This window comes from Asparagus officinalis, chromosome 6 (assembly GCF_001876935.1).
Source record: "Asparagus officinalis chromosome 6, Aspof.V1, whole genome shotgun sequence".
Classification (NCBI taxonomy): domain Eukaryota; kingdom Viridiplantae; phylum Streptophyta; class Magnoliopsida; order Asparagales; family Asparagaceae; genus Asparagus; species Asparagus officinalis.
The window spans coordinates 71,238,146-71,249,634 of NC_033799.1; the positions used below are offsets into that span (position 1 = coordinate 71,238,146).

Sequence of the window (11,489 nt, forward strand, 5' to 3'; positions counted from 1 at the left end):
TGTATTTTGCATAAAAACACCTATTTTTATGAAAATTCACAAATGTAATGTGTATGTATATTTGAGCTTATAGAATTAACACACATTATATAAACCCTAAACTTAATTTACCCAAGCTTGATAGACATTATATAAACCCTAAACTTAATTTACCCAAGCTTGATAGATCTTCATTGTAGCTTGTCTTGGTAAATATGGAAGAAGCTATTTACCCAAGCTTGATAGATCTTCATTGTAGCTTGTCTTGGTAAATATGGAAGAAGCTTGAACTTAGATTTGACTAGTGCGCATAGGCTTCATTCCACTATTTCTTTCCATCCTTCAATGGATATGATCGTGAAAGCTCTAGTCCATCCATCCTCCAATTTATTGTTTGTCTAAAATACCTAATAAGATAACATAAACACTAGAAAAATAATATTAGGAATTATTTGTAACAATCAAAATAAGGTTAGAAGATGTAGGCTCATAACATGAGACCTAACAGAGTCGATGTCCCAAGAATTTGAATCGCTGTCCATAGCAAGGATCAAAGCATTATGTACGATATGAGCCTCCTGCTCACCTGCATCCTTCTTTGGACTTTTGCAGGCTGAAGATATATAGCCCTCATGGCCGCAGTTCCAACACTTCCCTTTAATAAGTCTAACCTTCGAGTTTGACCTCTTCTTCGACTTCGACAGATTCCTATTCTTGTTCCCTTTCTTCTGGCTTCTCCTTCTCTGCTCGAAACTTAGAGCTGAACCTGAACCTTTTGATTCGGACGATTTTTTTCTAACCTTCTCGGATAGAATCATGCTAACAACCTTACTCAGTTTCAACTTCTCTTTCCCTTCCCTGCCAAATTGTTGATTGTCGTCACACAACTTGTCCAACTATCCAGTATCCAGCAACTGTGATAGAATCAATATGGTTTGCACTTCGTCATCAAACATGATATCCACAGAGGTATGTTGAACAACAATCATGTTGAACTTGCTGAGGTGCATCGTGAAGGACAGTCCTTCAACCATCTTGAGGTTGAATAGAGTTTTGAGGAGATGCACCTTGTTTGCTGTAGGTGGTTGCTCGTACATCATCGCGAGCACTTTCGTAAGCCCTACCGTCGTCTTCTCCTTCAATATGTTGTGGGCTACTGTCTTGGCAAGCGACAACCGGCTTTTCCCTAAAGACTTCCTATCCAGTATCTCCCAATCATCGTCTGACTCCTCTTTCCTCTGTCCCCATATCATTGCCCATCAACAGCGACACAAGTCCTTCTGGTATAGATAATCCTCCATCTGCGACTTCTAGTAGTCAAAGTTTGAACCGTCAAAATTCTCGATCTTAGATTTGATTTCCTCTGTCATAGCTCTCTTTCTCACAAATTTGCTGAACGAAACTCTGATACCAGTTGTTGGGGATTCAAAATAATCAAATCGAATCTGTACCCTTCCGGATCTTGTGTTTGAGAGTTCAGCAAGAAAGAAATTCACCACAAATCAAAGATAAAAACTTACAGAAAAAAAACACACTGATTTAACGAGGTTCGACAACGTGCTTATGTACTCAAGAGCCACACCATACAATTTATTTGATTAATTAAAGAAGAAATACAAGCACTCAAACTAGGGTTTAATCTCTCTGAGATTCTCTCTCAAAAGCTCTCTTTTTCTTGTATTATGATTTTTTTCAATGCTCTAATTAGCCCTAGAAACATATAGGTATACATATGAATCTAAGTACAAACAAAATTCAAAATAGTTTAGGAAACTACCAGCTTGACTCGCGATTGACCGCCTAACCAGTCGCGGTCGACCGGATAAAAGACAGAAACCCAAAAATGGCTACAGGGTCTTGCGGTCGACCGGACCATCTGCCACAGTCAACCGAAAAAAGTCAAGAGACTTTTCCTATCTCGTGCACGTTCGCGATTAACCGCACCAACCGCCACGGTCGACCGTAGCTTGTCTTGACTGCTTTCTTCATCTTCCTGATTCCAGCTTCGGCTACAGCTTTGGGTCTACACATAAACTAACAAATGTGAGTATACACATTGATTTTGTTTAAATATAAAGTTAACATAGTGGCAACTGTACGACATGACGAATTTAATATCCAAGATATGCCGACCTGAGAGAGGAGGAGAGCAAAGAGATAAAGTAACTGCTTAACCATTCCATCTGAACACCTAGCGGGTCATTTGTCTAGGTGATGTTCATCCCTTTCTTCCTAAAAAAATCACCATCTAAAATAGAACATACTGTAGATATATTTATGGACAAGCGAGACCGTCAAAAGTCCAAAAGTAGGCCCAGCCAAAGATAATGATTTACAATACAGAACGGGTCATGTCTCTCAAACCGTATGTCAGAATTGGGCGAATATTATATATGTAAATCGCATATTTTTCCCAAGACGAAGTCATCCAAACCCGCCGTTGTTTGGTTTTCCACCATCTATTTTACGAAATTCCCTCCGGAATGAGATATATGAGAGTTTTTATCAGTTTTTTACTATTTTAGGTAATATTTTAAGAGTCTGTATTGATTAATTAGGAAGCAAATCCGGGTTGATTATAAATTTGACTGATTTACTTCCCTAATCTTAGGGAGTTTTTTAAGGAGAGTTTTATTATTTTTATTTTTTACAAAGTTCGAGTCATAGTAGGAGTCTTGTTTATTTTCTATTTAAGCAAAGTATTGTAACCCTAGAGGCATAATCTTTTTTATCAATAAAACTTTTGAGGTTTTTAACTTCCACGCTGTGTTACCATCAAGTAGAGTTGAACAACCATTGGTAGATTCCGAGGTTTTTAAATTCTGCGCTGTGTAACCATCAAGTACAGTTGCCCCTCCAACGGCGAAATTCACCCCAAAGAAGGAATCATGACTGGCTCCAAGAGACGGAAGCAAGAAAGGCATGTCGCGAGCGCTTCAACTGCACATACACAAACTCAATTAATTAAATTAATTTCTACCAACTAGAAATTAACGACACGATCAACAAAAACAACTTAGTAGTACAAACCTATGACATAAACGATGATCCTGCCATCGCAGAAGCGAACAGTGGAGAAAGTTTCACCGTAGGGAAGGTTAGGGCATCCCAGCATCAAAATGGTACAAACAGTGCATTTTTTGGCACTGTTCCTTCTCTAACCCTGCCCCATTTCCTGCGCCATTTTGATGCATTTGAACAGTGATGCACCAAATATGGAGTCGCACTGTTCATCGCTTCATTACTGTTCATGTTTTATTTAAATTTATAAAACAACCCCAATAATATTTAAATTTTATAATTTTACTCCAATTGTATAATTTGGACAAAATAAATTATTTTTTTAATTATAAAAATAATGTTAAAATTTAAAAAACATTATTATTAATTATAATATTAAAATCTAGACATTATAATTAAAAGTAGATAAAAAGGAATATGTGAAAAAAAATAAAATTTGATATGTGGGGTTAATTGTTGAAATAGTTAAAAATATAAGGAATAGAAAATAATAATATAAAAGTAGATAAAAAGGAATATACTAAGAATATTCTTTTTTGGTGCAAAATATGGTGCAGTTGGTTGGAGATGAATTACTGTTAGATGTGACTTTTGTACCATTTTGGTACAAAATTTGTACTATTTTGGTGCAATGGATTGGAGATGGTTTTAGAAATGCCACAGGGTTTGCCATCAACGGAGAGGAGGTAGTTTTCAGTGTCAGCAATGGAATCGCCCAAGCTGAAGATGGAGATGTAGCAGCCGTTGGCTCTGACCACGAATAATTAATAATGCGATGAGGACCAGCGTATTTGAATTGTTTACGCTAACTACCGTGGTGGATACTTGGTGGTTGTTTAAAATTGTATTTGAATTGTTTACGCTAAATAAACAATCACCGCCAAATAGAGACAACCAAGGAAGTATGTTTTTATGATCGATCTCTTGCAAAATTGGAAATAACTTTATTTGCTATTTGATGTCAACAAATTTATGGGCCATATGTTCTTCGAACTTACTTATGTATGAGTATGTAACCTGCAAATAAGGGAGGGCGACAAATTATTATCATATTTATGAGTATCTGCTTAGTGGTTAATTGATAGACATTATGTGAAATATTTGTCATATGAGATACGTCTTGCATTCCTTTTCTTGGGCGATTCATAGAATCATAATTATCTATTATAAAGAGTTCATTTTAGTTCTTGATCTTCTATATGCGAATTAAATATTCAATGCTATTTTTCTGATGAATATACTTTTAATGTTAGTATAATATAAAGTGAAAATTATATAGTGAACGAAAAAAAATTCGCGACATGTGGTGCGGATATAATGCTACTAAAAAATTAAACTAGACACGTACGGTGGGCTTAATTCTTTGTTACGAGGTTGTGTACTGTTCCACTGGCATATTTCGTCATTTATATTTAGAGGGTTAGTTGCTAGCTTATGATCTATTTTTGTTTCTTCTTTAATATTCATCGTGATCCAATATATTGTAGGCTAAATATCAGACCCCCACCCCCACGAAAAAAAAATTAAAAAGAAAACCGAACCCTATTTTTGGACGATTATCAAATGATCTCCCCTAATTTTCAAAATATTATAAAATCCTTGTTAAGTTTCGGGATATCAGAATACTCCTTTTATCTTCTTAGATTTTTACCAGAAAAGCCACCCAACAATTAACATTATTCAATTGAACATCATAACAAAATAAAAAATCATATCACATTTTCAAAGATTCGATGGATCACCCAAACCAAGTGAGGTAATTGAGAACTAAGGTTAGATATTTGTTAAATAGAAGCGGAAATTGGAAGAAGAAAGGAACAGAGAGATTTAAGAGTAGTTTTGATGTCCAACTCATTATCTAATAGAAGGGGGACACATCACTTGTCCCTCTTATTGGTCTCATATTTTGGGTCCATGTAGCAAAGCTCTAATCAAAAGAATTTTGCTACATGAACCCAAAATATGGGATCAATAAGAGGGACAAGTCAAGTGTCCCCCTCCTATTGGATAATGAGTTGATCATCATTAATGATGGCCAACTCATTATTCATTAGGAGGGGGACACCTCATTTGTCCCCCCTATTGGTCCTATATTTTGGGTCCTTAAGGAATTTTTCTTTTGATTAAGCTTTATGAGAGAGAGAGAAAGAGTAAGGCTCAAAATTGTCTCTCCTCTAGGAACTTTCTATTTTAATTTTCTTTTGTTTCTATTTTAATTTTTTAACAGTTTTTGAGTTGTTATTTTATTTTTTTGAAATAAAATATGGGTTGTTGATTAATTTTGGTGCTGTGCAAGGATTCATGTGGTCTCAAATTAGTAACCAGAATTAACCTATTAAAAGATTTAGATAGATTGGTCTTTTTTTATTCCACCTATTTTGTCACTGGTTAATTTGACATTACTTGAGGGTTTTTCTTTATTTTATGACATTTTTTGTTTTAACACTAGTACAAAGAAGGTCTGCCCCAACGGTTGTAACCATTGGGGCAGATAGTGTCCCAAACGGTTGGAACCGTTGGGACAGAAAAAACACCCGTTGCTGCAAGTAGCGTTGGGACTGAAACTGCCCCAACGGGTGTAAATTCTGCACCAACGGTTCCACCCGTTGGTACAAGTAAAAAAATAATTAAATAATTTTAAAAAATTAAATTATGAAAATAACAGCACCAACGGTTGCAACCGTTGGTGCAAACAACAGCACCAACGGTTGTAACCGTTGATGTTGTTTTCTTGCAATAACTGTTTCAAAACTTGTACCAACGTTTCCAACCATTGGTGCTTGTGTTTTTACTTTTTTTCACTTTTGCCTACAATGTTTACATATAACATTTCCCACAAAAATATAAAATATACCTGTTCACAACATATATATTCCCATGCATAAAACAAAAGATTGACTAGAATCAAAATACAACCCACAAAATATATAATATACATGTTCACAACATATGTATTCCCACGCATAAAACAAACCATTGACTAGAATCAAAATACAACAACTTATAAATTACTCAAGTCCCAAAAGAGGATATCTGAAATATACAAATATCTTAAGTATGTTAATTAAAAGTACAAGTCACGGCTGATTCAATCGAATACAATCAGCAAAACCTTTGCGGATGTCCTCCTCGCTATAGCCCTCCTGTGTAAAGCTCCCTAAGATGCCTCCCAATCGACTAGCAAGAGGGTTTGGTATCGAAATATCCTGAGGAGAACATTGAGGAACAGATGTAGAACTCTGAGCATCCGGAGAATGATGAGCTAAAGTCGGGGAAGTAGTAGCAGGAACAACAGGTGGTGTACGAGTGGTCTGAGAATCAATCTGTAAAATAATAGATGTTAAACCAGGCACAAAAATTTTCTTGATGATGCTTCTCCAACCATTCATCATTCCAATTGCGATGCTCTTCATGTAATTCATCCTTATGAATTATATTCTTAACATGAATTGTTAACATCAACATTATATTATTTCATGCAAACATACACGTATAATAGTAAATGCAAAATAGACTTACCCTCTAACTTCCTCAAGGCAAACGCTATTGAGGAGGATAAATTGATGTATCTGATTAATAAATATGATTCCCATTGTCATGTAAGTTGGTTTGCCATGTGTTCCATCACGAATACGCACAGGCCTATTGAGCTTCGTCTCTATGTTTTCATCCGAATAATGAGAATAAAATGTCGTTACCTCCTCCAGGAGATAACCTTCCATTATAGAACCCTCTGGCTGATTTCTATTCCGAATGTAAGTTTTTAGAGTGAGAAGGTACCTACAAATACTAGTATTAGATTACTACATAAAAACATAAATAGAAAAGTTATATTTGTTGTGTCAAAGAAAAAATCGAAACACCTTTCTATAGCATACATACACCGATATTGTACCGATCTAGCAAGCCTTGCTTCGATTGCAAGATGAACAATCAGGTGTATTATAATATCAAAGAATGATGGTGGAAAAATCCGCTCAAGCTTGCACAATATTAAGGAAATTGCTTCTTGTAGCTTCTCCAACTCCTTGTCCTCAATGGTTTTAGCACACAATTCCCTAAAAAAGCTGTTGTAGCTTCTCCAACTCCTTGTCCTCAATGGTTTTAGCACACAATTCCCTAAAAAAGCTGCAAAGTTCATTGATCACTAAACCAACAGATTCCCCTAAAAAAGCTGCAAAGTTCATTGATCACTAAACCAACAGATTCAGGAAGCGAAGCCCTAAGGGATAATGGGAGAAGGTGCTCCATAATAACATGGTGATCATGACTCTTCAACCCATCTATCTTGCCTTTTATAGTCTTTATCTTCTTATTAAATGATCCAAAAAACCCTGTAGGAACCTTCAGCTCATGCAATACCTCCAAAAATATTTTCTTTTCTAGTTTTGACATATGATAAACGGCATTGGGGAGTGAAAATTTTCCTGGTTTATCTAATTTAGGTATAGGGTGCAACTCTTTTCTAATGTTTAAGTGTTGTAGATCCCTTCGAGCTTGTAGGTTATCTTTTGATTTTCCATCTTTACAAAGGAGCAAGTTAAGTATGTGCTCACATACCCCCTTCTCAATGTGCATGACGTCTAAATTATGATGCACTGTATTTGTCACCCAATACGGTAGTTTAAAGAAAATACTTTTCTTATTCCATCCTTGTGGCTTTTCCTGTCTTTCCTTTACTTTTCCAAAAATCGCATTTTCATAATCACTCCATTGAGAAAGTATATCCGCTCCAGATAAGGGGACTAGAGCCTTTCGATGCTCTGTAGTACCATCAAAGTGAACATCATCATCCCTATAGAGATGGTCTTCTTTCAACATACGTCGATGACCACAATAACATACCGACCACAATAACATACCTTTTTGCTAAAAGGCAACCATGTCGATGTTGTATCCACATGGCAATATGGACATGCTTTATAACCATGTACAGAATATCCTGATAGCATTCCATATGTAGGAAAATCATTAATTGTCCACATTAAGGCCGCACGCATTATGAAGGTGTCCCCTTTATCTACATCATATGTCTCCACACCATCAATGAATAAAGACCGTAACTCTTCGATGAGAGGTCGGAGATAAGCATTAATATTATTTCCTGGTGAACTGGGTCCATAAATCAAAAGAGGCATCATAAAATATGATTGATCCATAGCCAACCACGGTGAGAGATTATAAATGATCATTACAACTGGCCATGTGCTGTGTGGATTACCATTAAAACTAAAAGGGCAAAAGCCATCACTAGCTAGTCCGAGCCTGATATTGTGAGGATCCTGACTAAATATTGGATGTAAATTGTTGAAATTCTTCCATGCAGGTGAATCTTTCGGATGACTCATTTTGCCATCTTCACTTGGAAGAGCACGATCATGCCAGGTCATTGCCACCGCTATCTTCTTACACTTGTAAAGTATCTGTAGCCTCTGTGTAATAGGAAAGTATCGTACTACCTTGAGAGGTATGTCATTCTTGCTAGTATGTGTCTTCTTCTTATATTTGGACACCCCACAAGTAGGGCACTCTTTCTTATATGAGTTTTCTTTCAAATACAGTACACAATCATTGGGACATGCATGAATCTTCTCACAATTTAAACCCAGATTAGACATTATCTTTTGAACTTCATACCAGCTATCAGGGACATTGTTCCCAAGAGGCATAGAATCTTTTAGGAATTTAAGAAGCATCATGAATGACTTGTTGCTCCATTTGTTTTGGCACTTAATCTGGAAAAGTTGAACGAACCATGACAACGTGGAATATTTTGCATTCTCATAAATCAGTCTCCTAGCATCATTCATGTACTTCTCATACTCATTTACATATTGTTCTTGTCTGGGAGGACTATCTTCAACATGATTAGGGTCACCGAAAGCAACCTCTACCATTTCCTCCATCTCCTCTTCCAAAAACAAGTTAATATCGTCAACTTCTTCTTCTTCTTCTTCGGCATTAATGGGAGTTAGAATTTCTCTGTAATATACTCAAGTTGTATAACCTCTAATAAAACCATACTTAACAATGTGAAGTTCTACATCTTCCTCTTTACGATGCAAAGTATTCCCGCAATGGCTACACAGACAAAGAATCATGCCATGTTGGATCTTATCGTGTTCACGTACAAAGTTCATAAAAGAAGTAACTCCTTTAATAAACTCAGCCTTTGTGCGTTTTTCACGATTCACATACATCCAGTCCTTAACCCTGATATAGTCACGGGCCATGATAAGTTAACAAAGACAGAGTTAGTGATAATAACTCATAAATTAAGTGCGCTTGCACTAATCTTTAGAAAATTATAAAAACTATATCAAATTTTATTTACTTGTTTAAATTTAATCATAATTTCCATAAATGTGAAACATGCCTAGTGCATCAAATATTTATTGTGTGTGAAATTTTCACTAGGTTTCTATGGTGAATTTGTTATCTATGAAATGTTTATTGTGTATGAACTTCATCTTATATGACTAGATGTTCTTGTACGTAGACCTCATGTATCTCGAGTTGAGTGTGATGATTCTGATAGGTTTCGTATTTCGCATTTGTACGATAAGGGAAAACAAGAAAAAAGATATCAGTTTGAGGTCAAAACCAAATCCAAAGCCTTAGTAGTTATTCAATCAATAAGTAAATTGTAGAAAAAAGACTGCTTATGCTATTAAATTATAGATAAAAGACTCACTTTGATTTCTGAGCGGCGGCGGCGATCTTTGGGCGGCGGAAAAGAGGGGAGAACGGAGGAGGCGGCGGCGACATTGAATTTGGGGGTTTTTTCCTTTTTTTCTTTTTTTTTGGTAAAAAAGAGGGGGGAAAACTCCCGCTATGTGAAAATACCAGCCCCAACGGTTGGAACCGTAGGGGCTGATGAAAGTTGTCCCAACGGTTCCAACCAACCGTTGGGGCTGTTGGGTTTTGTACTAGTGTAATTAGGAAGCAAAAGCAATGCATTAAAATCAATACATTGTACAATGACCCTTAGCCATAAAAAACCATTTTTCTTGTATAATGCTTAAGTTTGCATGATAAAGTCTGATGTATTCCTTCTAATTATTTGGTCGCCGCATCTTTGTTCTTGGTAAGCAAGTAACTCATATTTTGCTAATGCTATTTTCTTTGCAAGTTAAATAAGAAAAAACTCATCTAAGGAAAAATTTACTAATATTATATCCTTCCAACACAATAACATAAGGAATGTATGCATTTACTCAAACTATTTAACTTCAAATAGCTTTGTTTGCTTCAATGCAGCGCGCATAATTGTGGTTATCCTAAAAGATCAGTCTTTTAGGTGGTGATTCTTTATAAGTGGCTTTCTTAGATTTCATTTTTTGAAAGACTTTAGGGATCCTATTTTACCTTTGAATTTTACATTTCTTGCTTAGTCCTCAAATGAAGTTGTCAGCTAGCGTCGTAATCCCAATAGAAGATCACCGTACTTCAGTTGCTTAATACCAACTTATGTAATGGTTTTCTAGATATAATCCTCAGATCTTCCCTATTCAAATATTACCCTATGTGTGTGCATGCTGAAGAAATGGCGAAAGAAGCTCGAAAAAAGCTAAGGAGAACGGCCAGGCAGACTGGCGGTCGACCGCGATTCAGCGGCGGTCAATCGCGAACGTGCACAGGAGAGGAGTAGGATTCGGAGCTAAAGGCGGTCGACCATCGCGGTCGACCACGCCAACCCTGTAGGTGATTTTGCTCTCGGGTTTTGGTTCGGTCGACCATGACAGTCGACCGCGATACATGCGCGGTTGACCGCCGCGTTCGACCGCAGATCAATTTTGGGTTGGGCTTTGGTTTTTCAACCCGTTTTGTTTTGAGTTGGTATATAACCCTAAACCTGATTAATTAGGGTTAAGTAAGGACGTTTTTTAGCAGTCTTTGGGAGAGGATTGTTGCATCCAATTGTGAAAAATTTATGAAAGATCTAGAGCTTTGTTTTAGGGTTTGATCGGTGAGATTTGTAACTCTATTTGTATTTTCTTGACTTCTAATAGTAAGAACTCCCCTCTCCTTACCCCGTGGACGTAGGCAACTTGCCAAACCATGTTAAACTTGTTGTCTTGCTATGGTATTTGTGTTTGGCTTATTAGTTGTGATTAATCTCTTAGATTGTTGTGTCACTTCGAGGGTTCTGCCGCGTACAACAATTAGAATCATAGCTTCGGGTTCGGCTTGAGGCTTGTTTGAAGGATTCGCTGAAGGATTCCTATTTGAAGAGTTAGATTAACAACATGGGTAAAAAAAGCACATCGGGATCGTCTCTTACGAAGACGATACATAGTTTGAGCATTAATAACATGAAGATCGATGTTCCGAAGTTTGATGGCAAGATCAATTTCGGTTTGTGGAGGTGCCAGGTGATGGATGCGTTGGATGCTCAAAACTTGGAAGAGACTCTTGAGTTGCAAGAGAAACCTGCTGATATAAAAAAAAAGGTTTGGAAGAAGATGAATAGTAGAGCTTATAGAGTT

The 11,489-nt window shown here is 36.6% G+C and overlaps 1 protein-coding gene across 1 annotated transcript; it reads right to left on the reverse strand.

The window, feature by feature from the left end:
- Window positions 6,078–9,768, reverse strand: LOC109846302. Its single transcript, XM_020415527.1, has 4 exons — window positions 9,695–9,768; window positions 9,025–9,213; window positions 7,863–8,982; window positions 6,078–6,323 (listed from the first exon to the last, which is right to left on the reverse strand). The coding sequence occupies exons 1-4, from the start codon at window positions 9,766–9,768 to the stop codon at window positions 6,078–6,080; spliced, it is 1,629 nt and encodes a 542-aa protein (XP_020271116.1).